The following is a 23,917-nucleotide window of genomic DNA, read 5'->3' on the forward strand; positions in this document are numbered from 1 at the left end:
GAGCCGAGACGGATTTTCTACCTTTCGCCCATTTTGCCCAGGCATTCCAGGAGGACCCGTGACACCATGCTCTCCCTAAAAGGACAAATTAGACTACATTCAATAAAATAGTATGTTTACATGACTGTGTCTGCTAACAATTTAGTAGATTTTAGGAATTAGATGACAATACGCATACTTTTTGTCCGTTTGGAGACTGACCAGGGGACAATCCAGGATCTCCTTTTTGACCCTAGAACATAAAACAGAAGAGTTGATCTTTAGAGACACAGTAGGCATATCCTAGGCTTCACAAGGGTTCATTACATAGTTTATGTATTGCCATACCATTCCACTTTGCAAGGCACAGAGACCCTTGCAAGTTGCATTTACACTATCAGAGAGTAAGGAGTTCATCCTAGAGTACTTGTTGGTGAGTCCAACAGTTGTATTTACACAAAATAGGCAGGCCATTTATGCCCTCTGGTGACTTGGTTTACTCAGTGAGAAGTGATGGGGAGTGACCGTGCACATTCTTCTCCCTTTTCAGGCAGTGGGAATCCTGTCAGTGCATTCTGGGTCTGTATCCAACGCCCAGTTGCACTGGTGAAAAGAGGTGTCCAGTGATCTACGCAATTAAAATCCAAGAGGTTCATGCAGAATAAAATCTTTTACTGCTTATGATATCTAGAAACAAGTGTTATCAAATGATTACAAATGTTTGGACATTCTTGACAAATTAAAGTTTGAGTTTAGAAATAAGTCTTACATTATGACTCACTTTACTGAAATCTTGCAGCTACCTCTTTTTAGTGAAGCATGGGGTGACTGATGTGCAAATTGCAACTTCACATTAGAGTTCAGTGGAAAGTGCATTACTTCAAAAGAATAGGCTTTATTTGAATGAGTTTACTGGTTAAAGTAAGACAAATGTACTATATATCTACTGTGCTTCAGCTAATTTAAACCTGCACACTACAGCATTGAACAGACTTTGTGGGAATGTTGTCTAGAATGATTTCTTAATAGAGCCAGGAGTGCTCCCTCAGCCAAGAGCAATACACATACATGAGCACTGTGTCTTTTCACTGTTGAAAGGTTTTCACCCCTGCTACATTATCTGAACAGGTTAAGCTTAAAGTGCAGCTAAATGTGACAATTTTTTCTCACATCTCAAGGACTTAATACACACTTCCACTATGTGTATTTTATGCCTTCATTCATTTCATTTTTTTTTTGTCTAATGATATGCTACTTACAGTATGAGGTAACTGAACATAATCTCAATTTATCATCATTACAGCCAGATAAAGGGACATATTCACAACAATATTTAGCCAACACACAGTATGTTTCACTCAGCAAGCTCATTTTTTGCATAACAGAACTATGCCAGACAGGTCTACCATTTGAGGTTTGTGTGCAAATAATTCATACTCATCCAGGCCAGGTTTGATCAGGCTCCAAGTAACAGACATATAAAGTAAGAGTTATGGTTTTTCCCTGGTAAAACCAGGCCAATGCATGGTATCAATTATGTTTTCTAACATTCGAAGGAAGTGTGGAAAATCAGTTAATTTGAAAGGATTATGTACAGACTGGAAGTACGTGCAATTTCCCATATTATTCGAGCAAAGTCTAACACGCAGACTTCTTTGTGATATCAGACTGATATATGATGGAACAATTTAAATCAGCTGGAACACAGACTAATGTCAAGCACTTGCAATTTAGTGAGTCACAAAGACGAAACTGCTGTTCTGTTCTGAAGGGATACAAACAGCATTTTAGGAGAGTAGAAGAGCTGTCCTTTGAAGCCAAGAGAATCTGTCCCCAGACATAAACAAACATTGGATGACAAATAAAAACCACAAGAAATAATCACACTTCAAATTTACACAAATATTCTTAGGTTACACCAGTTGCATAAAGAAGTATAACTATATGTATTTTAAAAATGCTACCATATATTTTTTTCCCATCCCATCTATACCAGTCCACTGTGATTCTGGGCATTTTTGTTTAACCTTAGAAATATACACAGTTAGTGTCATAGTCTTGTATAATCTCTGGCCACACAGAACAAATGTACCTTAATGGAGAATAACTTGGTTAAAGGCTGGATGATACAGTATGATGATTTTGCAGCGGTAATTGTGTGATTGTCAGCAGATCATAACTGAAATACAGGCATTTTTTCCTATTGTTTATAAAATTATTAAACTGAATAAACTGCTAACAGTGTCAAAAAGGATAAGTCAGATTTTTCTGTTAGGAAATCCCATGAAAGAAAAACAAAATGCATCAGTCCATCTTTCAATACTGTTATGTGACTCATCCTCAAGCCCATCACTTCTGAACACAAACTTACTTTTTAAGGAAAAAAAAAAAAAAAACAGGCCATAAATAAATAGTGTTTAAGGTTAAATACAGTTCAGGATGTATTAGGCTTTGGCTAATCAATGGCATACCTTCACTCCAAGAGGTCCAGGACGACCAGGATTTCCATGTGGGCCAGGAGGACCCTGAAAACAGACACACACATGATTAAGAAAGACTGAGTAAAAGGTGAACATCAGGGTCACTAACCCCAGACCTCCATTTTCGCTGCAGAAAAGGGGTGACAGATATATGCACATATTGTTTCCTTTCTACTACTCATCTGTATTATGGGACAGTTCAGCAGTGCCCTGAGTCCGCTCTGTTTGTGTTGGTACTCTGTGTGCTGTCCTGTTTTCCTTCCTATCAAAGTTATGACATATGGATGTGATTTTCTCATCCCTACACGTTTCCACTACTTTCTGGTTTCTGGCCACAAAGTGAAGGCCACTCATCCATCAGACTATATTTGCCATGTACCGCAAAGTGAAGGTATCTGTTATATAATGTGCTTAGATGTCATTCACTGAGCTCTTTGTAACAAATGGACTATCTTCTGAAAATCAGAGAGGAGAGGAGACAATTTTTTTTTTTTTTTTTGAATAGACTATAAATCCTAGCAAACTGCAAAGAGGGTTTGTTTGGGAAAAAAAGCCACAACTTCCTGAGGCATCCAAGTGTAGAGTCGTCAGATGAAGTGCACACTTATGAGGAGTGGGGTTGAAATGCTGAGCATGGAAAATCTTTCTCAGCAAATCTGAAAGCCCTGAAACATGTTCAGATGGCCTGAACAGGAAGCTACTGTATCTTTAGCCCATTCTTTGACTTGTTCAGACTTTCATAGTGTTGTGAAGAAAGACCTTTTCCCCTGAGCTAAAGGTAAAAGTGAGGGATAGGATTACTCTGAGTCAAACAGACAGATTAGGCCAAAAGGTGTAAGTGTACGGTTGGGTGATCCAGCCAGTCTGTTATTTATCTGCACTCCATTACTGTGGAGATGACTGGAACAGCCCAGGCAGCCTCCCTCTTCTCGAACTGACCAGACCTTTCCCCTTACAGATGCTCACTGCTGGACATGTGGAGACACTTAACAGAAGCTCATCTACAGATTTCCTCCCCCTTCACTATTCAGGGCATTATTCCTCACTCAATATTACAATGCATGGAAGTCATTATGTCCAGATAGGAAGCACAGGGAAAAGAAATTATAAAGAAAGAAAGGTCAGGAAATATTATTACTAATTGCATTTTTGCAGCACATAAGATGGAAGAGGGTATGGGGGGGCACGGTGCTGATAACAAGGTGGGCGGTGGTTTCCCAGTGGAGATGAGAATAATGAGGAGAATGAGTCACTTTGTCCACCCATTTTCGTGTGGGTGAGATGAGGAATGAAGGGAATGAAGATCCTCTTTAACCTAATTACTGAACAGAGCTCCTGACACAAAACCATTCAGAGACCACCAGCAAATAAACACAAACATACACATGACTAATGTAGACCCACATCAGCACAGACACACACCTGAGGCCTGCAGGCGACCTGATGGCCAGAGCTGTAACCAGGTTGACCATGTGTGCTGATGACTTTTACAGGAGCGACACATGAAGTGCTACTGTTTTTATAGGCAATTAACCCAAAATAACATACCTGCTAACACCTTCGCCGGACTGCACGAAAAGAAATACCTTCTTTAGTCTGATTATAATTCAATAGAAGATATTTAATTTTATCAGAAATTGGGCTAAGCACTAATTAGATTAGATAAACCTTATTGGTCCACAAGGGAAATTCCTTGTTCACAGTAGCTCAGTTACATACAGACAATCTTGAAAACTATTAAATAATAAAAATGAAAATAGAACAGAAATTGCTTCCCTGACATCTTTGACTAGATAGAGAAGTGGAATGGCTAATTAAAGTAGTAAGCATGTTTTTACATATCACCTTTCAAGAGTTAATGTCAAAATATTTCGCAATAAAAGACAATCATTAAAAACACAGAAAAACAGACAAAATGCAGACAGGTTTGGCATTTTGGCTGAAATGGTTAACCAATTATCAAAATTGTTGATTGAATTCTGTAGCTGAGTTAATTTCAGTTCTAAACATCTGTCTTTTCTTTGGGTTTTCTGTTGATGAATCACCGTTTCTGAATGACAGCACTGTTATTTTATGCATTTATGTAAAACAAACTGTCATTGCTGCAGCTGGAAAAATAAAATACCTCTGCTCATTCACAGAGGTGATGTTTGGCAAGTAGACCTATCACAAACAGAGCAGCTAATGGAAATAATTTCACCAGCTGGTGACTGGTGTGTTACAGTGCATTAATTTTCAAATAATACATAGAAAATTGATTTCTGATTGATTATTTATGGTTTACGTAGGGCCAGTGCTTAGGAATTATTCAGGGCTGAGCAACAAACTGACAGTTGCTGGCATGTTTTTTGAAGCCCTTGGCACTGAACTTCAACTCTGCAAATGTGCTCCCTATTAACCTAAGTACAAGCAATAGTGGAAAATGTCTGTGCAAGCAGTAATAAAGAAACTAATCAAGCCTCAGAGACTGTTCATTCATGCCTACACATGTAATTCATTTCAGAAGAATCTAACATTTACAACAAAAATAAATCAGCTGTTTTCTGCAACAACCAACAGTGGCAAAAAGTGCTATCTTTGTCTCCAGGGGCTATTTATGTCATGTAATACACAGTAGTGTCAATCATTCCTTAAGCAATTATGCAAGTGTTTTCAATTTCACAGAATCCCAATGCCATAGAGTGACTACACACTGCCAGGTTCATTTCTGTGTACAAAGCCCTCTTTGATCTGCTCTCAAGCCTCCCCTTCAGAGCCAAGTGAACTTCAGCGCACTGCTGGGCTTATGACCGTGTCAAGCAACATGGACGATGTCAGCACTGAGACTGTCTGCTCAGTCGGACATGACACCATGCTGTCAGAGAGCTAAAGCCCTAAAGGTGCTGTGTCATTTCAACTACAATAAAGGTTTCGTGATGAGTAAGAATACCTGCACTTCATCCAGAAAAGCAAAACTAGCGACAGATTTTCTGCAATGGCAATAATTGTTTCACATCTTATCTCCTTGTTATTTTTCTACATAACTTGAAAGGAGAAAAAGTGAAATAGGATGAGAACATTGCAATAAGAGTTGCTCAGAGCAAATCAGACATTGCTGAGGAAAATAAATTCATGTATGTCAGTTTCTTAAAGCCTTTTAATTTCACACAAAACGTGCAACCATCAACCACTTAAAGTATCAAGGAACTACAGTCCCACTTAAGTAAATCACTTTGTGTTAAAACCTGTTTAACTGCTGCATGAGCAATATAAAAAGGGAACTCTGTAGAAAATATAACTTTAATAAATGTTCATGCAGACATTGGCCAGAACAGTCCACTTTAGGCTTTCTGTTGACCCATGTGTTGTTGTGAGGTATTTCTTTCTGATCACATGAACTACACAGAAAAATTCTGATGGTTTAAGTAAACAATCAGGAAAATTCTGAACTTTTTTGCTTTGAATTGGCGTGGCCTGGGTCTCGAGAGCTTGATCATGAATGAACTCTATAGAAGTTGGTGCTCTACAGGATAGAGCTGCTGAGCTCCAGACAGGGTCTTAAATGCCTTTAATAAGATGAGGACAAAGCCCTCTTTCTTCATGTTTAAAAAGATTGGGTTCCCACAGTCCACCCCTCTGAGGCCCGACCACGGGGCGCAGTCTCACGGGCTGTGGCAGGTAGTTCATACACATGGTAGCACAAGTACTCTGCAGGAGTACTTGAGCATGAGCACTTCAGCAAGAGCTCTGCAAAAGAGCAACCAAAACGGGTGTCTCTTCAGTGCCTTAAGAGCAGCTTATTTCAGCTTAGGACTCACTGCAATACACATTCAAAGGGCAGCAACTACATAGCATCTTAGAAAGAAATCAAAGTAATAAACCATCACTTGGGACAAAGCATGTAGTGTCCTACCTGCTCTCTTCTTAGATTGCTTAAAGGGAGATCCACATTCACTCCACATTTGGTTCCGTCACCAGAACCTTTCACTAATTTTAATATAGGATCTATACCTAATTCAGGTACCGGGTCTTTTTATGTATGGAATAGAAAGTAGAAAGAAGTTTTGGAAAATATATATGTACTTTTATACACACTCTTGCACACTGCATATGCATATAATTAATCTTAGAATGGAAACCCACAGATTTGTAGCTTATGATTATTTGCTCTCCAGTTTTACACATGGACCTTGGCAGGAGAAAAGCACAGATTGATCAAACCCAGAGTGAAAGTAAACTAATGTTTGGTTGAATAATATTCCATACGTCAAAGATGTCACTGAGTGCTTGATGATAATGCTCAAAAGGTCTTCCATATCAATACACTGCTAGTGGAGTCACCTCACTATAATGCAGGCCAGGCATTATTAAGGCATCATTAAGATAAGAGTGTAAACTGTGGAAGATTTTACATGAGATTTAAAAATGAGAAGTGGAAAAAGGTCCAGGAACTGCACAAAGGTAAATATGGAACTTGTAACTGAATGGGAGATGCTCACCCGTGGGCCCCTCTTCCCTGGCTTTCCTGGCAACCCTGGAAGTCCTTGAATCCCCTAAAAGGTAACAATGAAAGATGCCAGTCAATAAACAGAGGAGAAAATCAGAGTTGCTGCCCATTGTTTCATTTCAAGGAAGCCTCAGACAATCATGAATTGTAAAGGAGAGGGTCAAGTGTGCAGAACAAAATAAAACCCTATAAATGTCCCTCAAGATAGATCAATCAATAAATACATCTGGAGCTTTGTTCATTTATTACACTTTAGGTGAAGTTAGCTAAAAGTTGCAAGGCACTTAGCCATTGAGGTGCTGGCAAATTGTCTTGTTAGGTTAGAGAGCAGTCCAGTTCTGCAGCCAATATTATTTCCGCCCAAAACTACTGCAGTGCACGGACTGTAAGTCTGAGTCACTGTAGAGGCAGGGAGGTCAGCACTGGCTCCAGCCACAGCCAATCACATTAATTAGAGGCATCAGCTAGCTTTAAAACAATTTCATACATGGATTAGCAAAGCTCTGAAAGGTCTAACATAATGAGGGGTCAATCTGAGGAACCAGACTTTGCTTGAGATGTTAGGATTGTTACTTATTTCCTAATGGCTGCAAAAGTTTGAAGAAAGAAGAAAAGGAAAATAGGCATGAAAACAGCTCAAGGCAGTGCAGCTAAAATCAGGCTACTGTAATATTGCATAGCAAACCTCTAACTCAGGTATGACCATTAGCTGTAATTATACTATTTTAGCCAGCATACATTATGAAAAGTCAAAGGGCTTTCAGCAACCTTTAGATTCTTCAGACTGCAGCCACCATGTTGTTCTGCCATGAGAAGCAGTTTGAGCTGCAGTCACCTCTGAGGCCGGTGAAAGGCATTGGAATCCCACACCTCACCACTAGCCCGTCCACTCAGACAAACACTAACTGGCACAGACCGACCACTATGTAAACCTGGCTATTTCTACTACAGTAATCTACTACTGGTAATCAGCACACATTTGATGTGAACACAATCACATACATTTCAGAAAATAAGTTTAGTGGAGGGACGCTGCTATTCAAAAATCCCAGTCACTAACACCACAAAAAAAATTGACTATTTCTACATCCACAGATGTACAAAGATAAACCAATATATAAACAAGAAGCTGTCAAACTTGTATATCACATTCTGCTACAATTCAATTGTACTAATTCATAAGAGGAATAAAACATGCACAACAGAAATCAGAAGAAAATCTAATATTTCTGTCATGCATGCACAAAGATGCACTCATTATGGCTAAAAGGACTTGCTATACATACACAGGTTTCAGTGACAGGTTTGTGTTGTGTGTTTTTCAAGCTTTCACTCACCGGCGGTCCTGGTTCTCCCTTCAGTCCAGGTGCTCCAGCCAGCAGTGAGAACTGGGTCGGTTCCAGGTCAAACGTTTGGAAGCCATCTGTTGCAGCTGGAGTGACTGGAATAAGCGAGGTGGGTTTCACATCCTGTACACCGGTCACTTTTGGCTCAGGTTTCTTTGGAGCTACTGTTGTTGAAGGCTTTTCATGGGGAAAGTAGGTGTTTGAAGGAGTCCCCTCTGTGGAAGCAGCTGTGGTCTGGAGGTTTGCCTTTATCTTGGATGATCTGGTGGAAGCAGGTAAATCCATATTTTTCCCAGTAGGTTTCTGGGAGTTAATATCTCCTTGGTTTGTGTTGTTACTGGCATCTGAAGTTGATACTGGATTTGTGGGTGTCGCACTTATCCTAAGAGACGTAGTAACTGTTTGAGTCAGAAATCTGAAGGGGCTTTCCATCCCTGGATGAACCAGTGGAGAAACAGACACAGCACCAGGTTTTGGAGTGCTCACAGTCTGATACACAGATGTTGTTTTCTCTATCAATGAGCGGTCAGTTGAAACTAGAACTGTATTCCTGGTGTTTTCCTCAATCAGAGCCAAAGTAGGTGCCTTGCTCTTTTCGGAAAGCTCTGTTGGTGAAAGTGGAGTTATCTGAGTGACAGTACTGTTTGGATCTGTGGAAAATAGAGGTAGAAGGGGTGGAAACACAGGCCGATACGTGTCAGCTTCTCTGCAGTGTTTCTTAATGTAATCACAATAGTTATAAGCTGCCTTAGCAGAGGGATAAATGTCAAACTGACAGATGGCACCTTCAAACGGCACAGAGTTGCGGTTCATTTTTCCCAGCAGAAAAGATCCCTCTGGATCGAGGGCCTCATCTTTTTTTGAATGCAAATCTGCATGTAAGCTTTTCTTTCCACAAGAAGTGTGTAAGGATACCCGATGGCCCTGAACATCCAAGCCCAGACTATGCCACTGGCCATTATGAACATTATAGTCAAAACTCACAGAGCTCCTCTGCCCCACATGTACCAAGACCTTCCTGGGTATGAACTGCACTCCAAGCTGCACTTTCTTTTTTTTCGATAGAACTGAGAAAAGAAAAGCACTGTTGATGCGATGAACAGACAGGCTGAGGATCAGGGAGATGTTGGCGGAGCTGTAGGTAGCAGGGATAACAGTGTGCAGAGGCACCTGGATACGTGCCCTCGGGGTGAGAATAACTCCAGACTTGAAGGGGATGATGCCAGTAGGGATGGACCGAGCAGCTGAAGATGATTCACCTGCCCTTCGCCCAGAAAGCCCAAGCTGCTGCAGAACATCCACATCTTTAGGGAAACACAAGAGAGAAAGAAGTCAGGGATTCTTTGATATGTTGACCTTGAGATACTGAAAAACTTCCTAGGCTTATGGAAAAATACATGTACTGTCTTCTGCATCCACTATTTCCTAGCTTCTTTCTCCAAATCCCCTAACAGAAACAACTTTTATATAAGACTTTGGTAATTGCATATACTACAAAAGTCTTTACATAAGTGCAGAAAAGTCTTATTATTATTGCAATATGTAGTGTACATGTACAAATGAAAAACAAGGAAAAAGCTATCACATTACAAACTGCATTTCATGTTTACTTCATCTATTTAAAAGATTTTTTTGTATAAGCAACATTCAAGAACACTGATATGTAGCCAAGCATAAACTGATGGTGCTAATTTTATATGTTCTGATGCAAAGCTGAGAGTTCACAAGTTTAATTTTAGACTAATGAAAATCCTGCAGAAAAGGCCATTTTCAAGGCTACATGCAAATTTCCAATAAGGCCACACATCAACATTCAGTTTTGGGGATTGCCACAAATGATGTAATCATTACATCGGTCTTAATTAAAACAATCTTAGGATACGGAGGCTGAACAAGTCCCTAGAGAGGATAGTGATGGGGTGTAGGAGGTGTATTAATGCAGAGACACTAAGCCATCTGGTAATGTCTTCTGTTTGAAGATGATCAATCTGAAATCACAGGTTTTGTTTTTTTTTTTTTTTCTTTTACACATTACGGTGTTGTGTACTGTACTGTCTATTTCAACTACATACACGCTTTTGTGCTAGAGTTTAATTAAATCCACATTTCACTGTATGTAGCAAGAAATAGCCTTTATTTCTACTATTACCTCTACAAAAGAAGTACATCCTTGAATGGTTCTCAGCTGTTTCAACTTGTGACATTTTTAGCATCTGACTGGCTGACCACACATTACGGTATGCATAGATTAAGGATAACAAAAATATATGTATTAGTCCCAAGATGTGTTCCTGAACTGACAATAAGCTAAAATAACAGGAAACATGTTTTGTAACCTCAGGATCAGCTCATAAAAAAAAATGGAACTCCAAAACCTAACCTGATGCTCCCAACCCACAAAACAGTTCCATCATCAAAATATACTGAAAATGTTCCCACTATGATACTATTGTCTATTGTTAGGCACTGGTGCAAGTCATCAGTAATGTCAAACAAAGGGTTTTTGTTTAGTTTAACAAGATTGGAAAACAAAGAATTGATCATCCTCAGCCAATCAGGTTGTTCAAAGTAGAAACTACAAGTTTACAGTTAAGTCTCAAATGCACATAATTTTCTTGACTAATTTAAAACAAACGTGGGCAAGACAAACAAATTTCTAAATGGTAAATCAGGACTCTACAGAAATGAAACAGTGTAGATTCTAGACATGTTAGGAGGGAAACCCTGCTCAGTGTGTGCAGGCAGTGGGAGGTCAGCTCATTTGAAAAACTCAAACATAGGGAAGATACTTGGGGAAAAAAAAAAAAAAAAAAAGAACAAAGACTTTCTTCAGTTGAACTTCTCATATAGCATGGTTTTTGAATTAATATGGTATTAGGAAACAACTTTGTTCTTTTATTTTGTGATTTGTGATCTACCTTCAGGGCTTTTCATGCATATCTAAATCTAAATGGGTAGGTAGGCTGCTTAAGGCTTTTTGTGACCTCCTCATGAGCTGGAAAATGTTTAACACAGACTGTGTATCAGACGGTGGGCACTTTAAAACCTGGAGAAAGAACAGCCTAAGAACAAGCAACAGAACTTTACTCAGACAGCTGGCATGCGCATTTCCACTTTTAGCATGCTGTCAGTGCAAACTCCAGATTACCTGCAGCTGCTTTACAGTAAAGACAGACACAGCAGGGACAATGCATTTGATACTTTAAATTGCATATAAAATAACTAGAGAAACCACAGGCTGGGCTTACAGAAACATGAAGAGTCCCTTTTAAGAGCTCTTCATTTAAAACTATTTTTGGCTTGCACTGTTTCTCAAGGAACATGGAATGAATTGTTGGCCTCTGACTCTCCACATTACTGCATCTACTGGCCAGCAGATATTGCCAAAGGTCTAAATGTCAGTCAAAAGTTGTTCCAGTTCAATTTTTTCCATGGTGCATTCAATGGGACATCATGATTTCTTGCATCAATATACAGAATTAGCATGGTGCAAAGTATGCCTTAGCGTTATTTCAATTATATCATTTTAATCATTATTATTGACAGTTAACAGTTTCTTTCTGCCTAGACAAACTTAAAGTAGGGGTGGAGGGTTCCAGTAACCCCACTGTTGCTGGTCTAATTCCTGCCACTGATATGTGAAACTGACAAATGAGCCTCTACATCCGCTCCAGGGATGCTGCATTGTGTGAGCCCCTATCCTTCCGAGGAAATGTGTAGGTAATGCTGATAATGTATTTGTAGCCATGGTAACTGTGCAATTAAGCTAAATCTAAAAGATTGTGCAATTTGACAAATAAGTTTCCTTTAGGTGTCTGGTGTTAAAACAAAAGTAGCAGTCTATGTGTAAAGGACACGCTGTAGTACACAGCGCTGGATTGAGTGTGTACTGGAGTTCAGTGCACTTTAGGTCAGCTAGCTCCTTGCAAATAAACACTACAATAGCTGGTGATTGCACTTTCCTTATGAAAGACTTCCCCTGCAAGTCATCCTCTTATGAAGAGTAGGCAACACGGAGTCAACACAGACACTTTCATATGATCCAAACCCAGTGTGTAGGTGTTTAGGGTTTATCAGCAGTAACCTATTGTTGCCAGTGCAGCCTTCACAAATATAAAGTCTCAGAGTCAGAATTTGGAAATTGCATATAAAAATCTAGGCAACAATTAGGAGTCATGATGGGAAGAAAATAGTAACCGATGAAGAAAAAAATACAGAGGAATTGCCAGGCATTTGTATCACTGAGTGCAGTGGCTTACCATAACAAAAATATCTAGAAACCGATTGACAGCAAAATCAGACATTGTGCTCATGAGAGTAATTAGGTTGCGGAACAGAAAGCTGACTGTAATAAACCTCACAGCTGAGTAAATCAATAAAAAAAAAGAGGGCAATTCAAATGGGAAAGCTGTCAGGAAGTAGGGCTGGTGGGTCATGTAACACCGTGGAAACCTTTTAAAAGACATTTTACACGAGTGTGAGGCTTGCTGAGGCTTAGAGACATAAGAACTGAACTGCTGCAGGATGACCAGGCCTTTCGAGAAAAATAAATACTAAATCTATATGCACATATAGAAGCGACCTGTCCTTTTCTGAGGTGTATGTGTTTTGTTCAGCAAAATTGCTAAGATATTGTTTGTTTTACTAAGATAAAAGAAGAATGTGATGATTTCATATTTTTCCACTATATTCCCATCTTAAAATAGCAGAGAAAACAATGCCATTAAGAGGAAATAATCTTTTGAAGAACATCTGTGCTTTCCTAGTAATCCAGTTTCAAGTGGACAAACAGCACTTTCAGTGCACAAGGCAGGGAAGAGTGGCCCATCTCAGACAAAGACCTAACCTGCTTTCCAGGGACAAACATATTGCACCAAAGATTTTGGACTTAAACTGAACAGCTGAGAGGAAATATAGCTTCCAATCGCATGGTTACAGATAATCCCTGGTAATTTGGACGAACATGCAAAACACTCTCCCATGTTAACACAGCATACTCATACAGAATGTCTTCACCCAGTTTGCATTTCCACTGTTTTTCACATACATGTAATGTTAATGTCACAGAGTGTAAGGTCTGAATACTCTAAGTGTAGTGTGGCACATAGGAGACACCTGAGAGTGTCACTATAACCTCCCAGTAATCAATTTTAATTTTCTCTTTCCCACACTGTGACACTAAAAGTTCAACATTCATAAGGTGTAATGAAAAACAAAACATCCAGTTTGTCTAAAAATTGCTTACCTTGTGCTTGTGCAAGCCTCAGAGAACAGCTGCAACACAGTATAGTCCAAAGAATCAGAACTCTCCTAAAGAGGAAAAGAAAAAAAAGTTGGAGATAATATAGGAGACAGTCAAGGTACAGATAATATTAGAGACTGGTCTTTATAATTCATCTACAGTATCAGTCCATCCATTATTACCACATATCCTTCCAGGGTTGCGGCTGGCTGGATTAATCATTCAAGGAAACAATTATTTTTCAAGTTTTAACAAGTAGATGGGACTGACTGTGATTAATCAACATATTTTTTCAGTTTCTAATTAATCCTGCCCCGTGTAATTAAAAGCTGCAATAATGACTCAGAAGTTGCAACTTGTAGATGGTACAGGCCTAAACTTTAACATGTGATGATGAAACAGACACAGAACTTTCACCTGCCACCGAATGAGCGACAACATCTGCAGCAGCTTAGCATCATTCAAAGTCAATATGCTACTGCTGAGCAGGGAAAGTAAATGAGTGTGTGCCCACTAGACCACCTCAGACAAACCTACAGGGCCCAGCACCACCTCAAAAACTAGAGTTTCAAGTGAAAGACAGATGCTGCATTTTAATTGCTAGAATCTGAACTTTTCAGTAACTGATGCAAACTGCTGTTCTTAATACCAAAAAGGCCATGAAATCCTTCCTCTGCAGATCAGCTCAATGACATGTGACATCTCACATCAGGCAATGCACAGCAACTTTTCCACAACTGACTTTTGAGTGACATTTGTATGTGAGGGACACATGTGACATATATGGGATTAAAGATGAAAAATTCTCTCTGATGGCTGTGAACTCATCATCAAGCTACGTCCTCTTACAGCTAATGATTGGGCTGCATGCAGGAAAAGCCTGTTGAGCAACTGATGTCTCAAGTGTTACAGGCTCAGTGATCAGTGCTATAATGAATGTAGTTACAGGAAATCTTTTACATCTGTGGTTTTCCTGAGAGCTGGTGAAAACCGCTGGTCAACCACTGACACGCTGACTCTTGGTTGAAGTTTTTTATGAGTTTCCCTCCCTCCACTGTAGGTCCCATTCACAGTTCTCATATTTAAACTGACACTGCCAGCAGAAACAAAGTAAGGGGGTGTGCAGTTAGTGACTCTCATATGTCTAGCAGTGTTATATGATGCAACATTTGGACTTTTATTTCCCCTCCCATTGGGACAGGCAGCCAACCAGCTAAGTGAGACACACTACAGGGAGGAGAGGAAAGGAGGAGGAAGAAAGTAGGAGAGAATTGTCTCCTCCTCTCATACATCTCCCTAAAATCAGTCCCAGACCGTTTGGAAGCTCATTCTGATACAAGCTGCAAAGACAACGTCAAGAACAGAACAGCACACTGGCTTCTCCTGAACTGTGAAGGGCAGAGAAAAGGCAACTTATTAAACATCACCACCTGTTCCAGTTTATACCTGTTTACAGGTTCAAATACAAATACAAACTTTACAGTTTTGTCTAATTCCTTATGATAAGAATGAACCTCTGTAAGAAGCTTTTAGACTATTAGAGGAAAATATAACTTTTGTTAAGTAAACAGGAATATCACAATATGACAATCATGCGGACATGACGCGTCGTTTACACACAGGTGATGTTCATGAGCACCTGAATGCCTCACTCTGCAACCTGATAACACAAAAAACAAAGAGAGGACACGCCATTTAGTTTGGACTTTAAAATGTATCGACTCACCCCCCGACTCCAGCGCTTTTGAGTTTGGAGTACGGGGCATTGTCCGGCTCCATAGCGGTTACTTCATTCTTCCTTCGGAGTTTTTACTACAGTCCAGACGAAGCTGACAAACTTTTTCCATCCCAGGTGTTTCACTGAGGGTCGCGCGAGAAGTGAACGTGCAAAAAGTAGCGACAAATCCAACAGTGTGGCATTAAACAGCGGTGAAAAGCCTCTCTGTCATTGCCTGTCTCCTCCTGTTCCCTCACTGTGCTTCCAGAAGATGACACCAAATGAAAATAAAAGACGCACCGGACAGCTCCACCTGTGCGCCAGGTTTATTCCTTCCTTCTTCTTTCGCGCGTTTTGCAAAGTATAATGAAAGCCGCGTCAGGAGGTGATGACCGCTGTTATGTGTGTATGTGTGTCGACTTCCCAAAATGAAGTTTATTGTGGACTGAAGGGAATCTTGAGAACCGGGAAGGGGGAACACCTCCCTCTGTCGCCCTCAGCTGACAAAGAAGGAAACAAGTTTGGAGCTACAACCATGGAGCTCCTTCATCTGAGTCCTTTCAGGAAGCAGGAACCGCTCACACTGCACGTTTTCCGTCTTATGGGCTTAGTGCGAGTTGCTGGGAATTTGGATAATTGCACAAAAGACCGGAGCATGACTGAATAAGAGAATACAACACACACACACACACACACACACCTGCAAGAAGCTGAATTGAAATTATTTGCAAAACATGCTGTCATCTAATAATTAAGTGAAAACTCAAATTACAGATTTCTCAAACGATATTTAACACAGTGGGAAAACCACAGGTGTGAATAATAGAAGTAATGTGAGCTGAGCTACATTTTGCTGCTTCTGTTTCTGCATGTGGGCTCATTTTCACATCATCATCACTGGGACATATGCACCACACTGCTACGAATGATAATAGATTTTTGAGACAGATGCTGCTGTTTGATTTAAATGATCATCTTTGGTCATTTAAGACAAGTGACCTACAAATGTATGTACCTGGTCACAAAGCCTTGCAAACACCTGTCCATCATTTCCAATAAAGAAACTGTTAAACTGAACATTAAAGACATGGGTGGAAATCATAGTAGACTATGTTCAAATTGACCTTGACTGGAGATTGTTTTGTCAAATTGCTATTAAATGGCCTTTTGTGGACAAAGTATGTAACTGTTTCTGATTTACCCTACAACAGATCAAGTTGCAGACCGGTTTGCCAAGAGTTGTCTGTGATTAGGTGAGACCACAATCTGCTCAAGTCAAAAAACACAGAACATGGCCATCATACTGTAGGTGAATCCTAGTCTTAATAAAGACACTCCATGTAATCACCTCACAAATAAAGTCTCTTTATCTAACTTCTTCTTCTACCCAACAACAGTAAAATATGTACAGTAAATATTATGGCTTTAACTTATGCCCAGTTCATTTCATCAAGTGAAATTTAAATCAGTAGAGCAGCTTTCTGTGACAGCCTTCCTTCACCTCCTGTGCCACTTCCGTTCTCAGCCGAGTAGCAGGCATCTGGGCTGAAGTGGTTCTAGTTTCTATGTGTGTGCTTGTGTACCTCTGTGCGTGTGCGCTGTCATGTGCTGTGAAATTCCTCTGCCAAAGAAAGTCCTCATTGACCCACCTTCAGCAAACACGCTATGACAGTGTCCAGGGGAGACCCAACAGAGCACTGATTCAGCTGCCTGCAACTGGATCCCTCCTCCTCGCACAGAGCCCCCTCACAGTTTATCCTCTTTGAGCCAGGAAGGAAGAGAGCTCAGCACCTTGAAAGGACACTTCCCATGTACCTGTCTCAGCTACGTCGGATGTGAGCTTCTATTACCACAAGGTTTATCTCACAGACAAGAAGGGTAATGTCTTTGAGGCCTGTGGAGGAGCATGGAGGAAGATCTCCAATCTTGGTGTAAAGTTTCATGGATATTTCAATGATCATTACAGGAGCCTATGGACACAGTTGTCAAACAGTTGCAGATTGCTACATTTTCTTGTAAGAAGATGACTAGAATCTCTTCCAAACACTTTGGGAAAAACTGTCATTTGTTTTCTTGCCAAAAGTTAAATGAGAAGATTGATACCACTTTCATGTCGGTATCATAAAGCTGAAGCTACAGCATGCAGCTGGTTAACTTAGTTTAACATCTTTATAGCTGTCTGAGCTGACTATGTCCAAAGAAAACAAAATCTGCCTGCAGCACCTCTAAAGCTCAAATTATATCTCACTGTTTTATGGAGCTTTAGGAAGTCTTGGTCAAAAATAGTCCAGTGTAATAAAAACTTCACATTTTGTACAGAATAATCAAGTCAGATAAAACTCCCTTCATTTCTACTGAAGAAGTAAAGCTTTAAAAGCACAAAGAAATGTGTAGTTTCTTTTCTGCTCCCAGTCTCAATAATATACTTAAACATCTGGGTGTTGTAGTTTTTAGCAAGTGTCACACAAACAGGAGCAAATAGGTCATTTGTTAGGGGTTTTTGTACAGCTGTGAATGAATACATCCAGCAGGATGGTCTATGATGTGTGGTGTCAAAATGAAGGAACATCTCACCCAATGTAAAAGTGAGGCACACTGATGGTTTTGTTTTTGATAACAATGGAGCTCTTTGCCACGGACAAATAAGGGGATAAGACATATCAGGCTTTAGCTACACTGGCAATACTTATTAGTAGGATCAGTTCATTGTTAGTTTTGGTCTTTTCATGGGAGTTTTTGGCTATAAGGAAAATGTAGATTCAGTATGTACAAATATAGAAGGGGATCAGCAAAAGCTGTCAGCGTCTATCCTTTCACATGTAACCTAGGCTGTAGAAAATATGGTTTCTTGAGACACATATGTTGGTGGTCCTTGACATGTAAAAATTTGAGAGACATTTTCACATGGGATGCAGAGCCTGAAGGCAAGAGCAGTGCAATTTTATCAGCAATTTCCTACCTGACAGCAGTTAAACAGAGTCCCCTTCCAATTCAAGCAAAGACCCTCTTCTACTCTCTGTTGATGCCAAGAGCCTGTTTCATGGAAACCACAAAAGAGCTCTGGTGGAAAGAGAAATTAAGCTGTTTTTTTAGCAATCTGGGGCCAAGTTTGTCTATTGGTGTTTTATGAGCTGATTTTCTTCCACTCATCACATATGACTGCCTTCCTGGACGGCATCTATAATCATTGACAGGTGTGGATAGGCGCTCTGGCAGTTTGGACTCCAGACCAGTGGTGGGTAATGGAAGTCAGCTGCCTGTATACACTAACATTACAACCCCAACATTATATTGGAAGTTTGGTGTCTGCAGGAAGTTGGAGGATTTTCTTGCAGACAGATAATGTCAATGCAACTAGCATCTCTCTGTCATAGCTGTATGAATCATTTTTATTTAATATGGCAGTCACATCATTTATGAGCAACATTTCATAGTGCACTGGGATAATTTATTCCACTGACTAACTGTAATTTGAAATGTAAACTGTGGGCTGTAAACTGAGATCAGTAAAAATATTAAAAAGACCTGAGGGGAATATAATCATTTTAGCCCTGTCTCATTTCTATTTTTATAACAGACATTAAAATATGAACTAAAAAATAGTAAATTTATCATTTCATGTCATGCTCTGGTTTGAAACTTTCTGATAAGCAGAGAGCCTTTTGTTTTACTTAAATGTCTGGGGGAATTGGGGCCAGCTGAATGTAACAACCTCTGTCCAAGCACAGCTGGATCCAATAAGAGCATGACTTGCTGCTATGTTTACCCATTCCATACATTACAACAGGAAACTCAGAGAAATGTTCTATTCATTCTTGTCTGCTAAGTCCAAATTTAGAGCAATACAAAGTATCTCCTGGTGCCTAAATATTTATTTAGTTGACCGGTGCTTTAAGTGGATTTATATAGGTTAAATAGTTACATAACATCTGGTTTTGTGTAACCATGAGCTCAAATAAACAAATTAAAACTTGGAGCAATAGTTGATTAAAGCTTGATATAAAAGTAACTAACCCCATTTTGATAGTTCTTTGACTGATCTTTAAACACAAATGACAAAGATTAAATTTTAAAATGTTACAAGTATGTACAGTAAGTATTTACAGGTGTTTGTGACATTTACCATTTACAAAATAATTAGCTAAAATAATTGGTAAAGGAAAAATGACATCTACAAATTTCTTCTTAAAAGCTGCTTTATATTATATATTACCAAATGATGAAAATGAACATGACACAACAAACTTTTTAGTTTCCAACCCGCATCTTCAGAGTTTACAGTGGGCTCAGTCTCACTGGTGTTGCTGCAGTGTTTACTGAAAAAGCATTGATAAACCCCTTTGATGGCCAATATTGGACTAGCATATTATCTGCATGTTAAGTAAATGTAGTCATTTCATATAGGTCTGTTATATCAATCAGTCATATGAGGTACCATTTCACCCTGCAGCACTTCAGACAATTTAGTGGTAAGCATCTTTACAACTTATTTAGAAGACATCATAAGTCAGAACATAGAACACAGTACTGCAGTGCGGTGGTAAACCGAGATTCTCTTTTCTTTCCTTAGTTCTCTGTAAATTGTAATAACAAGAAAAGCTTGAACACACAGCCTAAATTTTTCTAAAGGCCACATTAGATGTGGTAATTATTGCCAATTCCTTACCCCGCAGAGCAGCAGAAAGGCAGACGCTGCTGCCAAGTCAGAGGTATTGTTGTGGTGACATTTGAGTGGAGGATCAAACCGCTGATGAATAATCCATATTGAAAAGCTGCTCTTTCTGCCAAATGTCAAACAGCAGCAGGAGCCATTGTTCAAAGAGCGAACTCTAAAACTTTTCATTCACCATGATCACAATGCTGTGTCATATACTGTAGTCAGTATGACAATGGTAAGTGCACAGACCTTAAAGATTTGAATCCACTACTTCCTCTATGAATTTGTTCTTACTAATTTTCTTAATGTTTTCTGACTGGTAACATTTTACAGGCAGTGTTAGATCCAACAAAGAATTTAATTGTTTCATTGTTTATTCACAATTTTACTTTCATCATTCTGGGTTTAAGTGGATTTTTCTGCATTATTGTGGTCTAAACCAGTGATTCTCAAACATTTTGACTGGTTTTGGTGTGTAGAAACCATATTTCATATGAAAACAGCAGTGCCCATATGTAAAAGTTTACATAGGGCAAAATATGTTTTTAATACACTTTACAGTAACTTAGAAATAATAATGGTCAAAAGCGAAAGAATCAGTCTTGGGACTGGTGTTGATTTCAAGAATCCTGAAACAGTTAATACCACATGGGACAGATTTGTTTAGTCTGCAAGATCTGATGCAAGTGATTTGACAGAAACTCTTAAGTATGGCATTGCTTAGGGAATGTAACTACTGCAAAAAAGTCCATTGCATGTATAAATATAACATTTATATTTATCTACATTCTATTCTAGTCTAAACAGCTGTAGACTTAAATAAGGGGTTTGGAACCTCCAGCTGTAGTCTACTCGATCCTAGACGTAAGAGTCCGGGACTCAGGATCGTCTCCGCAGATAGTCTGTGTTGAGGTACTTTTAGTCCATCAGGGATGGGACAAACTGAAAGTAGGGGAGCCACAAATATGGGTCAGCGTGGTCCGATAGTCGATATCATAAGGGGCAAATATGGTGACAAAACGGTGGCATGCCTTTTTATTTTTATTCTTGCTTATGTATTTTTAACCTGTCTTTTATTTCTGCAAAGCACTTTGAATTACTCTGTGTATGAATTGTGCTATATAAATAAACTTGCCTTTCCTATTTAAATTTCAAGTTTATTTTTATCTATCACTTCCAGCAATCAGGAATCATTTTTCCTGTAACTGTAGCTCTGCATCATTATCACAGTAGGATCCAGTCCATAAATTGCTCTTCTGTTCTGGATGATAAAGCGGATCTTTTATGAGAGGTCCCATTTAGAGATCACACTGCAGCGCTACATCTCACAAATCTAGAAGGCATCACTCTCATCCTCAGCCAGGCCTTTCCACATTTATCCACTGCTCCATCCCGTGAAGCAAGTATGAGCCAACATCAACTTCCTGCTTCATTGTTACAAATGCTGTTACACTTCATAAGATAAACACAGAGTCATAGTTTTCTGTGGGTGCTCTAACTTACCTAATGAGTTTTTATTGTCAGAAACGGGTAAATAAAGTTATTTCCATTAGCAAGTCACAAAGCCAGGCAGTGTTTTGGGAGTTGCAGCCAGTCTCCAGCCAAGCCAAAAAAATGTTTTTGAAAGGACAACAAGCAGCTTCCAATTGGTCAAGGTACATAAGTAACAACATCAGATTTGGACAAACTAAATAAAACAAATATGTGTGTACCTGCAGTTAGTACAGAGCAGACTTAACAGAAGGTTTGCTGTTCTGACACTTCACAGCTTCCAACCTTCCATAAACACCAACACACTACCTGGGTTTGTACAGTAAATGCAGGCTGAAAACAGGTCCACTGTACACAAACTTACACAAACATACACTCATGCTTGTCTATTCCTACATGTCAAACACCTTAAACTGGACACAGTCTGTCCCAGCACAATTTGGTGTTAATTCTGGTGATGGGAATGGAAACCTGGCATGGAAACCAAGATGTGCTGGTGGTCACTGTTTGAAAATACAGTCAGATTTAGACTGAAAGGTTGTTTGTCCCAGTTTTTAAAGTTGTTTTTTTAACTTTATGCTCACAAAAATAATTCATCTGAAATAAGAGCATAATGTTGGTGTTGATAATAGCAGCTCGGTTAGGCTCCATTTGCACTGTAGTGTATACAATAACAATAATGACAATGAAACTGCTAACAAGATGATGTTTAGCAGGTACAATGTTTACTGTGTTCACCATGTCTTGTGTTTTAGCATGTCAACATTTGCTAATTAGCCCTGAACAAAAATTACAGCCAAGGCTAATGGACATTTGTGCTCGCATTTGTCAACAAATTTTGACCTGATGAAGGTGCAAGATGACAAGTTAATCTCCAGAGATTACAATTTAATATGTGTTGTTAGAGATTTTCACAAAAAGAATGACAGCTTTCAACCTCACAGAAGTCATTCTAGGCTATATGAACCAGGAATGTCTGTACCTTGTGACTTCTATCAAAATATTTGATGACATATTTCATTTTGGACCAAAATAGTGAAGTCTTAACCCTGACATCCCTATAACCCTCTCACTTTTAGGCAAAACTTTCACCTGTGTATCTACAGGGACATGATTGTAAAAACGTCAAAAGTTAATGGCCCCTAAACCAGACACTGACCCTTCATAAGCTCTACAGTAAGTAGGGAAGTAAATTGTAAGTAACAGATAAATTGAATCATCCTGCCCAGAAAACTTAAAGGAAGTCTGTATCATTGAATGTCCCATAAGGGTAAGTAACCATTTCTCACTTCATTTGTTTTGTTGTTGCCCTAAGTCACAGTCCAGAAATTGAATTCCCAAGACTTTCCACTCTATCTTCCCGGTAGCACAGTTGTCTGAAATATAAACCCCATACCAGTGCATCAGATGTATTTATGTTTCTTTTCAGCCATAAAAAGGCTAAGTTCTCATTTGACAAAGATCCTTATACAATAAGTAACAGGTCATCTTTTACCCATACACTGTAGATCTGTTCTTATCACCAAAAACAAAGAATGATGTGTTTAACCTGATTATTACTCGACAGTACCAGTTGATGCTGCAGCACTAGCAGTTCCTTATATGACTAAAGACCAAGAGATACAATACAGTAATCTACAAATCCTGAAAGACGAAACTGTTTCTTGAGCAAACCAGTAAATTCCTAACAGATTGAACTTCTGTGACTGAAGGCCTTGTTTTTGGGAGAGCAGTTGAAAGAAGCTTGTAACAGTGCAGGATTTGTTCCAGGCCAAATACAGATAACATAAGCACATGTACAATGGGGTCACTGATCCATTTTTACTTGTAACAGAGAAGTACGAAGACCTTATTGAAAGAGTCGGTGAATTACAGTGCAGCTCTTGTTTGCAGGGTTATGCTCAGCTGTGCATGGTGGTGTAGCACTTAGTTCTGTATTCAGTCAGGCTGTTGAGATCTTAGGAGATCAGTGGTTAAAAAGAAAAGAAACTTATCTAGTGCTGAATGCAAAATCTTACCTGTCACATCTACAAGATTTTAGATACTAAGAAATGACCTTCTAAAACAAGGTCAAATAAGAGATATCTTCTTTGCTGTACAGAATTTTATATGTACAGCACCACAAATATAATCCTATTCAAACAAGGACAACTTCTGCAGATGCAATCTTCAGGTGTGCCAGTCTCATTTATCTGTCATCCTGCTGGGGCTTCAGGGAACATCTTTATCAGGATTCCACAGAAAGGAATTTACAAAGGCTGCAGATGAAATGCTGGAAGGATTGGTTTCAGTAGAATCACTACTGGCAGTCATGAGAAGAGGAGATAATTACCACTTTGACAAGCTTTGATCACAGGTACAGTTATTCTCAGAATGTAGATGCTGATAGAACAATGAAATGACAGCCCTGAAATTCAGATGAATTTGCCCTAGTTTTGCCTTTGTTTCCCCCATCATGCTGGGATTGTGAATAGAAGTACTGTGCAGCACATGGAGAGACAAGTACAACAAAATGGAGG

General features: G+C 39.3%; 1 protein-coding gene across 6 annotated transcripts in view; it reads right to left on the reverse strand.

The window, feature by feature from the left end:
* Positions 1-15,678, reverse strand: part of col27a1b (collagen, type XXVII, alpha 1b) — a 56,355-nt gene extending 40,677 nt beyond the window's left edge. For all 6 annotated transcript variants that reach the window (XR_003296471.2, XM_026321049.2, XM_026321048.2 and 3 more), the window contains exons 1-7: positions 15,260-15,678; positions 13,537-13,601; positions 8,283-9,595; positions 6,938-6,991; positions 2,451-2,504; positions 179-232; positions 22-75 (exon numbers count right to left, since the gene is read on the reverse strand). Coding sequence is in view for 5 of the 6 variants with exons in the window: in XM_026321049.2 (XP_026176834.1) it covers positions 22-75; positions 179-232; positions 2,451-2,504; positions 6,938-6,991; positions 8,283-9,595; positions 13,537-13,601; positions 15,260-15,312 (1,647 nt within the window). In the remaining variant the exon portion in view is untranslated. The remainder of the gene's footprint in view (positions 1-21; positions 76-178; positions 233-2,450; positions 2,505-6,937; positions 6,992-8,282; positions 9,596-13,536; positions 13,602-15,259) is intronic.
* Positions 15,679-23,917: the final 8,239 nt, after the last annotated feature.

This window comes from Mastacembelus armatus, chromosome 9, assembly GCF_900324485.2.
Source record: "Mastacembelus armatus chromosome 9, fMasArm1.2, whole genome shotgun sequence".
In the NCBI taxonomy this organism is placed as follows: domain Eukaryota; kingdom Metazoa; phylum Chordata; class Actinopteri; order Synbranchiformes; family Mastacembelidae; genus Mastacembelus; species Mastacembelus armatus.